The sequence below is a fragment of the Phaeodactylum tricornutum genome, chromosome 14 (assembly GCF_000150955.2).
Source record: "Phaeodactylum tricornutum CCAP 1055/1 chromosome 14, whole genome shotgun sequence".
In the NCBI taxonomy this organism is placed as follows: domain Eukaryota; phylum Bacillariophyta; class Bacillariophyceae; order Surirellales; family Neidiaceae; genus Phaeodactylum; species Phaeodactylum tricornutum.
Window position 1 is genome coordinate 338,098 of NC_011682.1, and position 16,342 is coordinate 354,439.

The window sequence follows — 16,342 nt, forward strand, 5'->3', positions numbered from 1 at the left end:
CTTCTGACACCATTCTTGGACAAAGTAGTTGGCTATTTGCAGTTAGGGTAATATTGGCTTTGCTTACGTCATTTGAGAATCGAACCAGACGATGAGCTAACCCTGGAAACGAACGAGATAGCTATGAAGTGAAATTTGCACAAGCACCAACTGACATTTATTTCCATGACAGGGAATTTGCATCTTTGCATTTCCTTTCATTGATTTATCATGTTAGCATACTAAGGTGCTAGAAATGCGCACACACCAACGGAAAGAAACACTTTCCTGATTCCAAAATCACCAAGAAGTTCAGGCTTTTATTGCTTTCACGATAAACATGGGATCTCGATAGCTATTGTCGGGCATGGTAGCTGTGATATCAAAAGCTTGTCTTGGCTGAAAGCCTCCGGCGTATTGAAAATACGCATTAATGAGTTCCAAGTGCTGGCGATCGTTCATTTTCAGCCACATTGCAATGGCTTTCGACGGAAAGCAACGGTTGGATTGGGATACAATGACTTGGCCACCCGGTCGAAGCACCCGGTGTACTTCCTTTAATACGGTAACGGGATCCACCAAGTAATCAATGGAAACTACGCAGGTGACCACGTCGAAAGAATTGTCGTCGTAGGGGAGTTTGGGGATTTTGTTCAAATCCGCTGCTTTGTAGCCACCAGTCAACTGGTCGTTGAACTGCAATTCCAGTGGATTGATGCCCGTGGCGCAAATATTCTTCATGGTATCGGGAAATTCAAGCGGATAATGGCTACGAATGCGTACCAAAATGTGAGAACTACGTTAGTCGAAGATGGTGTATACTCGGTTGGCCGGGGTCGCACGCAGACGAAAAACTTACGAAACCCAAGAAGAGCAAATGTCCAGTATATTGGAACCCTTGGGAATGTTGTTTCGGTAATACTGCGTCAAGGATGCTACTGCAGGTTCGTCAATATGGTACACCAGTTTAGGTACCTATGAACGAGTATACCGTAAGTAAACGAGGCAAAACGTGGATGACGGTGAGACTCGTACGCGCCGATTCAGTCAGACCGTTCGCCGTGTCCCGTCATTCTTTGGTTCCTCCCCCCCCCCTTCTCCACCGTTCCCGACAGTTTCCATCTCTGCACACACACACGCAGTGTCCACAACAGCAACAACGTACCGTATAAAACCATCCATCATCATTGGAATCGGCTCGAAAGAAATCTTCCGGACTAAAGGGGGGTGTTTCGGGCCATTCCTTGACGAGCGAGACTTCGCGGACGGGAAATTCGAACGGAGTCGCGTCTCCCGTAATCCGCCGCACCAACACACCCCGTGTCCGAGGATTGCCGTCTGTATCGATAATCGTATATATGGAAGAAGAAAACGAACCGCAAAGCATGGTAAGAATAAGTCACGGTTGTCGTCGCGACGGCGGGCGCCGTTGGCGCTGCACGACCTACCGGGTCCGTCGCCAAACTTCATTTGCAATTCTTGATCCAGGTAGCGTGGATTGTTCGTAAAGGAATTGACAAACGAATCGTCGGTACCAGAGTTGATAGCGGCGGCAGTCTGGTCCATGACCTGCTGTATCCACGAGGCTGCTTGGCACTGTTCCACCGCACCAACGGCAGCGGAGGAAAGGAAGGCCGCCGCGGTCGACGACAAGAAACGGGCCCGGGATTGTCCCAGCGACGACCAAGCTTCCGCCGCAAAGTCCAAGCCTATCCACAGAGCTATAGTACTCCTCATCCAATGAATCCCACTCATCCTCGACATTGCAACGCTACCCACCACCGAGAGAGATTGGATGCGGAATACCGAGATTTTTTGTCCATCCGTGTGGATACTTGGACTGACCCTTGACCTACTGTGACAGTGTGGAATGATCACAGTCAACCCAGATATTCCTGACGATTGATTCAGGAATCAACCAATGAATTAGTCCCGTAATGGAAACTATTCATCGCACACACTAGTATTGACTGTGACAGTCAAAGACATTGTTCGTCTATAAGTAGTGGACATAGGGAACCGGAAATAATGACCGCACAGGAGCTACACGGTGACTGCACGGAAGAGGACACGTGCGTACACGACAGCGGCCCTGGGGGCGTCCGATTCCCGCGGCACTGGACGACGCGACACAGTCCACTGACACTGGATTGACAGACTCGCACTCCCCACCCCCCCCCCCCCGCCTTGCTCCGCCCCCGCCTTGCCCCTTCGGCGAATCGTTGTGGCCCGCTTCTTCCGTTCCGAAGAGGATCAACCTACCGAATTCTCCCTTCACGATCCAAAGTAACCCCCTCAATCGTTACCGTCTCGTGAACAGACGCATTCCAAACGCAACGAGACGCCGTGGTTGTTGGTATTGTTGACTATTTAGATATATTCTCCTAGCTACTTACAATCGAAGAATTCTACCAAACGGTGGATCTCCTCCTTTCGCTTCTCGTGGGGAAGGAACCCTTACAGTTCATTACCCCCGCCAATTCACTGCGTGCCAAGGCATTCAGACGGTTCGATAGCTATCTCTCTCTCTCTCTCTTTTGCACTACGTGCACCGCATTCGCTGGATTCCGTCGGTTTGCGTATTGTAATTCCGTGGAAAGACACAAAACACACTAGACCCAGCAGGTTCTTCCTTCCGTACGTTCGACTACTTTACCCTATGAAGCGTCTGTTCGGCCACAAACGCGACAAGAACGGCGGCGGTAGTAATGGCAAGCCGAAAGCCTCACCGGAATCCGCCAAAGCCCGTCCCACAAACCCCGACGGAACGACGTCCCGCAAGCCCGGAGCCTTATCCGACGACACGTCTTCCTTTCGTGTCATGGTTCCGGACGGAGTCGAGCCCGGACAAGAGTTTCAAGTCTACGCGGGACAACGCATCGTGCGTGTCCGCTGTCCACCGAATACCAAGCCCGGACAGTATCTGCAGATCAACGTTCCCGTGGACAAGACGGCGATGGAGAACGCCAAAGCCAGCGCGGGCTCCGCGCAATCCAATTCGGGCCGTTCCAATTCTCACGGCCCGCCAGATTCTCCCAACGTCACCAAACTGGAACGGGAAGGCAACAACCCGCAAGCTTACATGGTAGAAATCCCCGAGGAAGTCCGGGGTGGACAAAGATTTCTCGTAACCATCGCGGGACAGCAACTCACGGTGGATTGTCCCATTAATGCCCGACCTGGTTCACAAGTCCGCATTGTACCACCACCTCCTCCACCACAGACGGACAATGCCAATTCCACGGCGAATATCCCCGGCAGCACTCCCACACGTTCCAAACCTCCCAAAGATGACGCCACGCAACTCTTTGAAGTCATGGTCCCTCCCGGCGTCATGCCCGGTAAACCCTTTGCCTTACTAGCGGGCGGTGTACGGGTCCTCGTCACCTGTCCCATCAATGCCCGTCCCGGTCAACGAATTCGCTTCCAATTGCCCCTCGCTCTTACCCAGAAACCCAAACATAGCTCCGAAGCCGCGCAAATCAAACTCGCCTACGATAAAGACGGCTGGACGCGAACGATTCGAGCGTCGGATATGAAATTTCAGTGGGTCCGGATGGACGACAAGGGAGACATTGATACCAATACCCGCTTTGATTCCGAAAAATCCGCCTACGTCCGGAAGTTGGATTTTCGGGAAGGACTAGACGCTCGCGTAAGGGACGGCATTCTTACGTTTGTGCCTGCTGCCGACGCCTTTGTCGACAGCCGTGTAAAGAACGATGCCGGGGAAGTCGTCGTCACTTACGCCGAAATTGCGGAAGCGCAAGTCAAGGACTTTCAAGAGAAAGTCAATTGGTTCCAGAACAAGTGCACTTCGGCGCTAGGGGTGGAATGGAACGAAGGACACATGCGTATGAATGTGCGGCGTGATCACTTATTGGAAGATTCGGTGGATGCCGTCATGAGTCTGAGCCGCAAGGACATGCGCAAGTTGTGGAGATTCGAATTTATCGGCGAGGCAGGCATTGACGCAGGTGGCTTGGCTCGGGAATGGTTTCAACTAGTGACGGACGAAATATTCGATCCCGACATGGGATTCTGGCAAAGCTCCGAAACGAACCAAATGTGTATGCAGATCAATCCGGCATCCCGTAAGTGCAAGACGATAGATTTTTGGCCTTATACGGACGTGGATGCTTGACGTTGTGTAGGGCTCACGCTTGCTATTTCTTTCTTGGTTCACGCACGTCTATACAGAAATGATCCACGAGGATTTCAAGGTCTACTACAGGTTCCTGGGACGCGTCATGGGTAAAGCCTTGTTTGATCGTCAATTAGTGGCCGGTCATATGGTTCAATTTATTTACAAGCACATGCTAGGTTGGCCTATTCAGTTCAAGGATATTCGAGATTCCGATGAAGAGTTATATTTTAATCTGAAACAACTCACGGAGCTGGCAGCAAACGGAGAAGATTTGGAGATGCTTTGTTTAGACTTTACTACCACCGTTGAAGTTATGGGCGCGAAGCAAGCCATTGAACTGGTGGATGGTGGTGCCGACATCGAAGTAACGAACGATAATTTCCCAGAATATTTGGAAGCCTGTATGAAGTACCGAATGATAGGCCGTGTCAAGGAGCAGTTGAATGAACTGTTACTGGGCTTTTTTGACGTCATCCCGGAACCGCTCTTGACCATCTTTGATTTTCAAGAACTCGAGCTGCTCATGTGCGGTTTGCCGGAGATCGACATGCAGGACTGGCAGGATCATACGGAATATTCAGGCGATTACGAAAATATCGGTGGCGAGTATCCGACGTGTCAGTGGTTCTGGGAGGTTGTCGGGGAATTCGATCAGGAAACCAAGGCTCGACTTTTGCAGTTTGTGACGGGTACCTCGGGTGTCCCTTCGCGAGGATTTGGCGTGCTGCAAGGGAACGATGGAAACGTGCGAAAGTTTACCATTCACGGTGTTTCGGTCGGAACATGCCTGTACCCTCGAGCGCACACTTGTTTCAACCGTATTGATCTTCCCATGTACGAAACCAAAGAAGAGCTCAAGGAGAAACTAAAGCTCGCCGTCACCATGTGCGCTTCCGGATTCGACATTGAATAAGAAGAACTGTACCAAAGAGAGACTCCACCCATTTTGGGCTGTTAAATAGTAGAAGGAAGATCACACGAACCTTATTGGCGCACTCGATGACTCTCTGGTATTGCTAGATATCTATGCACTGTGCTCATTTCTGGTTGGGAGCGTTGTATCTTTTGACAGGCACTAAAAAGTTAGCTACCTTGATCCATTTCCCTCAATAGTACAGCTACACTCGTCGGGGGTACAATGCCCAATTCTGTTACGATGCCACTGACAAACGCTGCAGGGGTCAAGTCATATAGAACATTCAGCAGCTTTAAGCCGTCAATTTCTTTCCAATTCTGCAACACATCATCTTCGTTCAGCAACGCTTCCGGATTGCCAAGTTCGTTGTGGGTAATTGACTCGAGTTGGACGCGGTTGGATATTTTGTACGTCTCACAGCACACCAAGACCGGAATGTTATGTTTGTGCGCGGCTAAAGCAACACATGCGGTACCGACCCGACCGAGTACGCTACCGTCGCTCATGAGTGCCGAAGCTCCCAACAGAACTTTTGACACATTTTCCTGCAAGACATAGGTCAAGGCATTCAAAAGCACGTACGTACAGTCAACACCAGCCTCACGCAGAGCCTTGAGAGTCCGACGACCTTCTAACAAAGGGCGGTTATCAACAATGATTACTCGAAAATTTCGGTTCGCCCAGAAGTGTTTTAGCAACAAAAGCTGAATCACATCGGAATGGCCATAGACTAGAACGACTTCCTTATCGTTCAATTTGGACAAAGCCAAGTCCGCAATAGCCTGATCGGCAAAATCAATTCGTTCTTTGGCGTAGGCCTCCATTGTTTCCAGTAGTGTGCTCCTCATTTCCTCCCACGCCATCTCCCGATCTATCGAAGCTACTGCGGTTTTCAAAAAAGTAAAGGCGTTGCCCATACTGACTGAATGCGGTCGACAGGTTTCCGTCCAGTACTGAAACGAAGGTTTGAGCACATTGTGGTCTAGTATGGTTCGTAAATCAGAGACTGCGCTACTGGTCCCTGATGTTGGCTCGTAATCATGCAGGATTGAGGCGAAGCAATTCAGCATGGCCTTGCAACGGGCGTTACCGCCTCGAATTTGTCCGTGGGCGTAACGATGACCCAAAGCAATCACCGCTGGATGCAAATAATCCGGTGGTGACGGGAACACTTTCAAAGTAGCCCCATTTATGAAGACGGATGAAGGGTCTCGATAAGGAATCAAATGAGAGAACAGCGAGACAGTTTTGAGATTCTCTTTTTCCTTCGTTATTGTGCTCTTAATGGATGATAGCGGCGGATGCGAGAGGGGTATTGCTGGTGAGACAGCATGGGCTAGTCTATCTTGAGTCTTCCTTTCCTCAAATATTGCAATAGATTTGACTTCCTTGCGTGATCCACCCTCACCGGGTACCGTAGACTTGGCGGCGCGTTGTTCCTCTTGCAAAGCCCGACGCTCAGCCTTGGAAAGCTTGGGCTTTTTTGGTGGGATCACGAGGCCCTCGGGTTTCTTCTTTTCCTTTTTCAAAGGCAAATTTTCTTCTGTCATTGTAGTGAGAGTGAGAGCAGTATAAAAGACTATAGACGCCTTGTCTTTGAAGGTCCCAAACAATTGCGGACTGTGAACTCCAGAGTCAACTCTGTGAGAACGTAGACTTGTGCCATTGTTTCATGTCGAGACCGCCCCCGCGTTTCGGATTTCTGCGGAAGACGTCCAGGCTCAATTAAGATCTCGTTGGGTCATAAAATTCCGCTATCCGCTCTACTATAGCTAGAGCAGTCGGCCATTGTTCGAACCTGTGGACTAGCATTCTGTCGTACCGACATTTGCAATTAAGAAGAAGACTATGATGTCAGTCGACAGGTAGGTCCGCCAATTCCTGCAGCTTCAAGTGTGCGGTTCGGTGTACAGACGAGCGACCTTGATCTTCTCGTCGGTTGATTCGTAACTTGTCCACAATGATGGTCGTTTTCCGATTGAAGGTGTCAGTCATCTTTCACCTTCGATCACTTTCACTGGATTCCGTCGTTCCTCTGTTACTGTGATCGGTTCAGAAGTAAACATAAACGGTAGTTCTCTTGCACTGCTCCACAGTCACGATAGTAACCATGATCCGTCGGAACCGTTCGTTGCGTTTTGGATTTCTCGCCTTGCTCACGGGGTCCCAGAATTTCGCTGCGGCTTGGGCCCCGCCAAAGCCACTAGTTTCTCAAACAAATGTACCACACCGTCCTCCGATTGCCTTAATTTATGGTCATCACACGGCCCTCAATATGGTGGCGACCAAGGAAGAGGACAAGGCTAAACCAGAAGAAATTACCGAAAAGTACGGACTCGAGGCGGGCCTGGCAACCTCGCTAGGAGAAAAGGACGGCGGCGAGTCCGCCAAGTCTTTGCTGAAAAAATACGGCATCGCATATCTCGCCACAAGCATTCCGCTAGCGATCGTGTCGTTCGTTATATGCTACGCACTGGTCGATGGCGGCGTGGACGTGGCCGGACTCTTGTCCAGGGTGGGTATTGAAGCCAACGCAGCGGGGGAAAAGGCCGGCACCTTCGCGATTGCTTACGCCGCGCATAAGGCCGCTTCGCCCATCCGGTTTCCGCCCACTGTAGTACTGACACCGCTGGTTGCACAATTGATTGGGAAAGAACCAGACAAGGAGGACAAGGAATCAGAAGGCTTGTCTTAGAGAACTTGCAAATGTAAATTCTGGTCTGTTCGGGCAGCCCTAATATGGTAGCAACCAACATGCTTATGAAAGATTTGAATGTATAGTTTAGTTTAACTTTTTACTCTGTTTTGTCTTCGCAGTCCCCGGGAAACAACCACCGACCGGCACTCACTTCCGGTGGATTCAAAAGTGATACAGCATAGATGGCTCTGGTTTGGGATATTAGAAGCCAGCCAAATAGAATATAGTCGCCTCCCGGGCTTTAGTCATTGTTGACGGCAAAGAAGGTGCTGTTTGCGTTCGCCCTCCGCTGAAAGGGACCCTCCGGAAGTGCTGATGTTCGATCCCGTAACAGCTTGTCCAAAATTCGTAACCGATGCGTTTATACTGGAAACATACGTCTATGAAGCGTCATTTAGGACAAGCAAGGAGCAACGAACGGTGTTTTGCCGGCTATGGCCAGAGAGCGGCAGGACGATAGCTTTATAGAATTGGCAGTAGAAGTACCATCTTAAGCACGAGGGTTATTCGAATGCGAAGGGCACGATTAATGTATCGCACTCTGTCGAATCGGTGTAAATGGAGGTGCGGAATAGACATCCAACGCTCGCATCGACCCAGATACGAGCTATTAGTTTTGCACGAAGCAACTGTCCCTTTTTTTGGTCAGTAACGTCTAGTAGGTAGTGAAAATGCCAAGTCCCAGCAAGATTCGCTCCCTGAAAGTAAATTGCCAAGATTGTTTTGCTCTACACCGCTCCAAACAACAACCACGTTCACAAAATCGACACGATTTTAAACGGCTCCAGAACCCCTCACCGTTATAGTCGTCTCATATTCGAAGAATCCACCAGCATCAGCAAAAGTATGCAACCGTCCAGGGATGATCAGCTAGTGGCATTGCACAATAAATTCATTTCGCTGGAGCGCGATGTGCAACAGTTGAAGCAGGATTCCATTGAGTTTCAACAGACACTCACGGCGCAGATGACACAGTTTCAGCAGTACACCACGACTCAGCTAGCACTCAGTCAGCAAGGAATTGCCAAGTCTTGCAACGCTTCTGCGATTTATCCGGCAGATACCTTGGCGATCGTCCCCAGACAGAACCGTCAGAATCCTCCCGCCATCTATCCTGGTACTATGAAGGAGTTACGTGAAATTTCCAGACCAGCCTGCGGTACCTTGCTGGCCTTTTATGGACACCAGGCTCAGGGGACGGAAGATGATTGTCTACAGGCTCTGGCCATCATTTTGGGAGTTCGTGGGCATTTGCTCTATTCGATATCTTTACTAGGCAGAAAGCGAAGTTTTCCTACTAGAGACCATTTCGTGAGGCTGCAGGTTCATTGCCGGAACTAGTACTACTTTTAGAATACGGATGGCATGCAAATTTAGATTCTCTACCGTAAAGACAACAAAAAACTAACATGAGCTGTTGCTGTAGGAGTAGCGCATTCCGAACGCAATCGTATACCTAACTCTGCGCTCCCGCAGAATGCCTGTCCCTCCGTCCCCTGGTTCCCATACCTGCGTGAGTGATGGCGCGCCATTCATCGCTCATCGGAACGAGAATGACAAGTGAGTACCAGTGTTACATTTATTCCGATACTGTTTTCTCCTTTCGGCTACCGAATTGTCGTTCCCGCGAAGCCCATCGGGGCTCAGGCTACGGCACTCGAAATGATCCACACCACACGGCTAAAGCTGTCCACGGGTGGGAGGCTCGGTGGTCTTTTGGTCTCGCACGGGTGGTGTGACCGTCATTTCGCTCCCTTTCGACTCAAAATCCCTCCCAACCGCCTTTTGTTACAGCTTCCCTTTGGTATAGTCGTACCGCCTTCGTAATTGGTTACTATACAGATAGATAGACAGAAGCAGAAAAGTAACTGTAAAAGCCTTCCCATGTTCTTTGGTGGTGATCCTTTCGCGCACATGCACGGGCGCGGTGGTGGTGGTGGACGTTCGTCACGTCGTTCGGCCGCCTCGGCCAACGTCGACACCACCAAACTCTACGAAACGCTAGGTGTGGACAAGAGCGCGACGGCACAAGAAATCAAAAAGGCCTACCGCAAACTTGCCGTCAAACACCATCCCGACAAGGGCGGGGACGAACATTATTTCAAAGAAATCAACGCCGCGTACGAAATCCTGAGCGATTCCGAGATGCGGACCAAATACGACAAGTATGGTCTGGAAGGTCTCGAAGAAGGCGGCGGGAGCGGCGGGGCAGCCTCCGAAGATCTGTTTAGTATGTTCTTTGGGGGAAGAGGAGGTCGTCGAAGTGCCGGACCCCGACGTGGCGAGGATGTCAATCATCCGGTCAAGGTATCGTTGGAGGACCTGTACAACGGCAAAACAGTCAAGCTAGCCGTCAATCGTCAAGTTCTGGTTGGAGAAGCCCGCGTATGTACCTCCTGTGACGGCCACGGGATGGTAATGGAACTGCGACAGATTGCTCTAGGCATGGTGCAACAGATTCAGCGCGCGTGTCCAGACTGCGAAGGCGAAGGCTACCAGTGCCAGAAGAAAAAGGAACGAAAAGTTTTGGAAGTGTTGATTGAAAAAGGAATGCAAAACAAACAAAAGGTTGTATTCCAGGGAATGGCCGACGAGAAACCAAACATGGAAGCAGGCAATGTCAACTTTATTGTACAAGAAAAAGATCACGAGCTCTTCAAGAGAAAGGGTGCTGATTTGCTCATTTCCAAGACCCTGTCGCTCAAGGAGGCACTGTGTGGATTTGCATGGAAGGTAATGCACTTGGACGGCCGTGAAGTCATCATCAAGTCAAAGCCAGGAGAAGTCATTCAAGCTGAAGCCGCTGGAGGTCGTCCGTTTGTCAAATGCGTCCCCAACGAGGGCATGCCGAGTCACGGGAATCCCTTTGTGAAAGGGAATCTGTACGTGTTATTCACGGTACAATTTCCGAAAGATGGAGAGATCCAACCTGCGGATGTAAAGCAGCTCAGACGGTTTTTGCCGGGATCGGCCATGGAATGTGACTACGACGAAGACACTGCCGAAGTTGTCCATCTGGAAAACGCCGACGTGCGTAGCTTCGGTAAAGGAGGGGTGCAAAATCAAGACGCAGCTTACGATTCTGACGGGGAACAAGCTAGTCCGCAATGCCAACAGTCTTAAGATTCCAATAAAAGCCATTCCTGTGTTCGCCATATAACGTATATTTGTGGTGTAGAGGACAAAATCGGAGTAACTCTGTTATTTTTCTTCCCCACTGCAGAAGATTACTCCTTGGATGAATCAATGCTAGATGAACTTGGATACGCTGGGATCGACTACAATGACGGCCGGAACCAAAGCACGAGAACGGGTTTCTTTGCGACGACGTGCAAGCACATTCCAGTTACTAACTGTCAAGCGTAAAATTGCTTATTATTCACAATTTGAGTAGGCTTGGTCGATTGTACTAGGTCGCTGTATACCACAGGTCGTATAAATAATGTTTGGCAAAATCAGAGCACACTTGTTGATGCTTTAGATGATGCAAAATGGCAGTAGGCAAACAAAGTATTGGCGTGTTGTCAACCAGCGACGTACGCAGATATTGACAAACAAACAAACATGTGCTGGCTAGCAAATGTTTGACACTGAGATCGGTCCTATCGCCATGCAAGTAGAGTGCTGCCACTCGTTTGGGATGGATCATACTGTTACGTAAACACCTTGCTTCCATTCGCCCATACGCAAAGTATATGCTTTGCTCTCGTTGAAACTATCACTAGTAGCAATCACCTATCGATAGTTGCGGCATCCCAAATGCCCGCAAAACGAACCACAATAGCAGTAATATCATCCCGGTACTCCCCTTCTTCTTCGTGCCACTTAGCGGCCGCCGCTTCGATGAGAGCACGACACGCTTTGGTCGCCCCGTTGCCACCGGCAAGGTGTTGTCCCACAATTCGAACTGCGTCCTCCGACTTGAGGAACTCCCAAACACCATCCGATGCCACTATCATAAAGTCATCCAGAGCGTCGAGTTCGTGGGTCGTTACTACGGGATCAGCAACTACACCCACACTACCGACCGCATGATCGCCTAAAGATCGAGCCATGGCCAGTCCAATCTGGGAACAGGCTGGATCCAACCATACCCGTGCCGATAGCCCTGGTCCCGGTGGAGGAGAGACGAATCCCCCGGCCGCGACTATGCGTCTGTGCTCTTCCGGAAGATCTGGGTTCTGGTCCATGGTCAAGTCCAACGTATCCCATGCGTCGATAGCCGACGACGACTTCGTGTGTTCGCATCGACGTCGGGCCATCACGGCACGAGAATCGCCGACATTGGCCAATGTCAATACCTTTCCACACAGCACCGCCACACAAGCCGTTGTACCCGAAAATAAAGGCTCAATCAATGTCTCTTGCGTCAAAGCCCGATCCACCGCTAAGAAAGTTTCTTCCATGGCTTTTTTCAGGTTTTGCGGAAAAGCATCGTGTTTTTCGAGACGATGTTGTACTTCGTGCAGAGCAAACTGTGACACCATTTCGCCACCCTGACCATGGCCATCGTAGACGGCAAAGAGAGCGGTACGGTTGCTGTTTCCGTAGGGAAAGACTACACCTCCACGGTCCTGATTAATTTTGGATACCATTCTGTTGATGGGACCTCCGTCGCCGAGTTCAATAGTGTCCGTCGTGACCTCCGATGAGCCATCTTCTGTGGTTGTGGGAGTGGCAAAGTTGGATTCTTCGCTCACTAGTTTTTCCATTGTCAATCCACTCTTACCAACATCTTCCGTCAGCGATGGCGGTCCAATCCACTCTGGTCGTTTGTCCTCGGTCCCAGAAGCAGCAGTGTTCGGGGATTCTTCTTCTTCATCATCATCTTCTCCGTCCTCACTGTCGTCGTACACTGGTTCGACTCCGTGGCAACTAAAAGTGCCCACCATATCGCTGGGAAAGGGCAATTGGTGTTCCTCCAAAAGCGTGTGCGTTTGGTGCCACGCAGTCGAGTGTGCCGTGCGTGTCGTCAGCAGCGATAGCGGCGGCGGCAAGGGAGTCTGTTGGTACAAACTATGCGGTTCCTTCCGAGTCGAAGTGTGCGTGTCGTGGGGGAGTAGCGATGACACTGGCGGAGACGGAGCGAGTAGTTCGGCGGCGTGTAGCGTCCGGGAAGGAAAGGATTCCTGACGCGTGGACGGTTCGGAAGTATTGTTGCCGACGGAGGATCGGCGAGGGCGTCGACGACGTGAAAGACCACCAGTGGCATCGTGGGGCACGACGGTCAAGGACAAGCGACGCTTCCGAAACGTCGGAGCCTTGTCCATCTGGTGATCTTCCACGGCGCCGTGACTGTTCCTTGTCACGGACTTTTGTGGTTGTGCGGACGAAGGGTCGGCTGTCGATGGGATCAGAGGGCTACCCGACGTTTCCGAATCGGACGAGCTCCAATGATGTTTGGGTTTGTTCAATCGTAGTGGACGAAAATTCTCCGCCTCCACCGCGATCGACGATCCCGACATTCCGTGATCGTTACAAAACAAGCGAATGATGGAATAAAAACGACACGGCCACGACCCAACGTTACCACCACCACCACTGGCGAGCGTGCGGGGACGAGTGAATGGTCTCGAGTACAACGCGAGTGGGACGTCGAGTCGTCTTCCACGGTCTACGGAAATCCCACGCGCTCGTCGAAGCACGGCGAATCCAAGGGAACCACCGGGAAGCGTTCGTCGTGGGAATGGTCCTTTTGGGCCGTGTGTGTGTGTAGCGGGGAGGAAAACCACGTCACCCGGGATCGTGAAAGCCCCCTCTGGGAGGAAAACAAAAAAAGTCGGGAGGGGGGTGTCACTCTGTTCGATACCGAATTCGTACGGAATGGTTCGATCGCTTACGCTTCCGTGACAATTTGATAAGAAAGACACAACACGGCACACGCCAGTTCCAAGAGAATAGGACTTGGGACGAGAAAATGGCTCGGTCGGTCAACGAATGTGGGACCGGAAGGCTCGCGTGGTCTCGGGCAGCTTGGGTCGTCTACGGGGGCGCGTGGGCCTTCCCGAAGCCCACCGATTCGGTACAGGATCACGGCAAATCTTGATTGGTCACTTACTTGTATCGGAGAACTGACAAACGTATTTGATTGACTGTGACGTAAGCGCTGACGACGACATCTGTACGTCGTCCGTCAACGGATCCTCGCCGGTACGTCATTCCGTACCGGACTCGCGGACTCGCGGGATTCCGGGGCTCCGGCACCGATCGATCCACCCACCCACCATCCCAAGTCCCAAACCAACTTGGTACCGAGGAACGCAATCCTCGACTTTCCCACCCCCACGGACTCTTTGCGCATTGTACTAGTCCAGCGCGAGGCAAGGAACGACGGTAGATGCATTCCTAGTCTTTTCATTGTCCTTACAAAACCATTCATCGCACACCTATCTCATAATCATGATGCAAGGAGGAGGACCCATGGGACAGGTGATGGTCTTGAGTAAGTGTAAAGCACGGGGGGCGGTGAACACGAATTAGTTTAGGTACCCACCGCAAACACACAGACACAAACTGGCCTCACACGTTTCTGGCCTTTTTCATCCTTCGTCTTTTTCGATTCCACCAGACACCAAAACCCAACGCCAAACGGGTCGCCAGGCCCAACTCGCCAACATCCAAGCCGCCAAAGCCGTCGCCAACATTATCCGCACGACCCTCGGTCCCCGCAGTATGCTCAAGATGCTACTCGATCCCATGGGTTCCATCGTATTGACCAACGACGGGCACTGCATTCTGCGCGAAGTCGACGTCTCCCATCCCACCGCCAAGTCCATGATTGAACTCAGTCGCTCGCAGGATGAAGAAGTCGGGGATGGCACCACGTCCGTCATTGTCCTCGCCGCCGAAGTACTCGCACAGGCCGAACCCTACCTGCGACAAGACGCCATGCACCCGACCGTCCTCGTGTCGGCCTACACCAAGGCACTCGCACAGGCCATGATCATTCTGGAGGAACAAAGTGTCACCATTGATGTCGAAAAAGACCACGAACTCATGAAACTGCTCGTCCAAAGCTCCTTGGGCACCAAGTTCTCCTCCCGCTGGAACGATCAAATGGTCGAAATGGCACTGCAGGCCGTCCTCACCGTTTCCCAAAAACGAGCCACCGCAGCCGATGGTGTACTCAAACAAGTCGAGATTGATATCAAACGCTACGCCAAGGTGGAAAAAATACCCGGTGGCGAAATACAGGAGTGCGCCGTACTGGAGGGTGTCATGTTCCAGAAAGACGTGGTGCACGCCAATATGCGCCGCCGCATTGAAAATCCCAAAATATTGTTACTGGATACGCCGCTCGAGTACAAAAAGGGCGAGTCACAGACGAACATGGAAATCACGGACGAAAATGATTGGAATACGCTGCTCAAATTGGAAGAAGAGTACGTTGCCAACATGTGCGCGCAAATTATTGCGGCGCAACCGGATATTGTGGTGACGGAAAAGGGCGTCAGCGACTTGGCCCAGCACTATCTGCACAAGGCCAACATCGTCGCCTTTCGCCGGGTACGGAAAACGGATAACAATCGGATTGCACGAGCCGTGGGTGCCACCATTGTGTCCCGCACGGACGAAATCGATGATTCCGACATTGGAACCGGCTGTGGCTTGTTCGAAATGCGACAAATTGGATCGGATTGGTTCTGCTACCTCACCAAGTGCAAAGAACCCAAGGCCTGTACTATTGTACTCCGCGGTGGCTCGAAGGATGTTTTGAACGAATTGGAACGCAATTTGCAGGATGCCATGCAGGTGGTGCGTAACGTTGTCTTTTCGCCCAAGCTTGTACCAGGCGGCGGGGCCATCGAAATGGCTCTCGCCGTGGGCCTCAAACGCACCGGCCAAAAGGTCCAAGGCATTCAGCAAGGCCCCTACATGGCGGTCGGCGAAGCTTTGGAAGTCATTCCCCGCACACTGGCACAAAATTGTGGCGTTTCCGTCATACGCGTGCTGACTGCCCTGCGGGCCAAGCACGCGGCCGCCTACGACGAAGCCCAGGATAAGACCGGAAGCGACGACAGCAAGCAGGCCGCCTTTTGTTCGTGGGGAATTAACGGTACGACGGGTGAATTGGTAGATATGAAGGAGTTGGGTATTTGGGAGCCGTTTGCGGTGAAAGCACAAACCATCAAGACGGCCATTGAAAGTGCCTGTATGATTCTACGCATTGACGACATTGTATCGGGGTCCAAAAAGCGCGGGTGAAGGATTATGCTCAACGGTGCTCTAGTAGACAGACAACGACACAATGATTGCAGCCGCAGTGTCCAAAAGTTGACGGATCAGACTGCATTCGTAGTGCTCCCGTTTACACAGAGTTTTTCTACACTCTCCTATAATAAACATTATAGCAAAAATGGGTCAAGGCAGTTGTAGTTGGCCTTTGCCGATGTTGCTCTTTTTCGTTTGTTTGTCAACCCAACCCAGAAGCTGGCAATAGACGGTCGCGTCCACAATAAAACCACACCAGCTCATTCCTGTATCGACTGGAAAGTGTGATTATTCACGAGTCGCGATCTCTCTTTCTGCTACTTATTTCAACAATGAGCGGTTTGTCTTCCTGGTCGCTTGCTGACTGATTGTTGGAAGGGCCGAGAAGCAG

General features: G+C 51.2%; 8 protein-coding genes across 8 annotated transcripts; 5 read left to right on the top strand and 3 right to left on the bottom strand.

Annotated features, from left to right (window-relative positions):
* Positions 1-291: 291 nt before the first annotated feature.
* PHATRDRAFT_14191 (predicted protein) lies at positions 292-1,249 on the bottom strand (the record flags this gene model as incomplete). The annotated part of the gene is made up of 3 exons (XM_002182015.1): positions 292-748; positions 839-954; positions 1,145-1,249. Coding segments are annotated over 3 exons (678 nt in total), but the record flags the coding sequence as incomplete, so codon positions are not given.
* Positions 1,250-3,829: 2,580 nt separating this feature from the next.
* On the top strand, positions 3,830-5,039 carry PHATRDRAFT_14345 (predicted protein; the record flags this gene model as incomplete). The annotated part of the gene is made up of 2 exons (XM_002181851.1): positions 3,830-4,073; positions 4,180-5,039. 2 exons carry the CDS (start codon positions 3,830-3,832, stop codon positions 5,037-5,039), a joined length of 1,104 nt encoding a protein of 367 aa, XP_002181887.1.
* Positions 5,040-5,209: 170 nt separating this feature from the next.
* Positions 5,210-6,190, bottom strand: PHATRDRAFT_14255 (predicted protein; the record flags this gene model as incomplete). Its single annotated transcript, XM_002182016.1, has 1 exon — positions 5,210-6,190. A coding segment is annotated over one exon (981 nt), but the record flags the coding sequence as incomplete, so codon positions are not given.
* A 1,163-nt stretch (positions 6,191-7,353) lies between these two features.
* Positions 7,354-7,710, top strand: PHATRDRAFT_6606 (predicted protein; the record flags this gene model as incomplete). The annotated part of the gene is made up of 1 exon (XM_002181852.1): positions 7,354-7,710. A coding segment is annotated over one exon (357 nt), but the record flags the coding sequence as incomplete, so codon positions are not given.
* Positions 7,711-8,586: 876 nt separating this feature from the next.
* Positions 8,587-9,081, top strand: PHATRDRAFT_37898 (predicted protein; the record flags this gene model as incomplete). Its single annotated transcript, XM_002181853.1, has 1 exon — positions 8,587-9,081. The coding sequence occupies one exon, from the start codon at positions 8,587-8,589 to the stop codon at positions 9,079-9,081; it is 495 nt and encodes a 164-aa protein (XP_002181889.1).
* Positions 9,082-9,654: 573 nt separating this feature from the next.
* Positions 9,655-10,863, top strand: PHATRDRAFT_42151 (predicted protein; the record flags this gene model as incomplete). The annotated part of the gene is made up of 1 exon (XM_002181854.1): positions 9,655-10,863. One exon carries the CDS (start codon positions 9,655-9,657, stop codon positions 10,861-10,863), a length of 1,209 nt encoding a protein of 402 aa, XP_002181890.1.
* Positions 10,864-11,513: 650 nt separating this feature from the next.
* PHATRDRAFT_3834 (predicted protein) lies at positions 11,514-12,269 on the bottom strand (the record flags this gene model as incomplete). The annotated part of the gene is made up of 1 exon (XM_002182017.1): positions 11,514-12,269. A coding segment is annotated over one exon (756 nt), but the record flags the coding sequence as incomplete, so codon positions are not given.
* Positions 12,270-14,059: 1,790 nt separating this feature from the next.
* PHATRDRAFT_21789 (predicted protein) lies at positions 14,060-15,945 on the top strand (the record flags this gene model as incomplete). Its single annotated transcript, XM_002181855.1, has 2 exons — positions 14,060-14,182; positions 14,309-15,945. The coding sequence occupies exons 1-2, from the start codon at positions 14,140-14,142 to the stop codon at positions 15,943-15,945; spliced, it is 1,680 nt and encodes a 559-aa protein (XP_002181891.1). The 5' UTR covers positions 14,060-14,139.
* Positions 15,946-16,342: the final 397 nt, after the last annotated feature.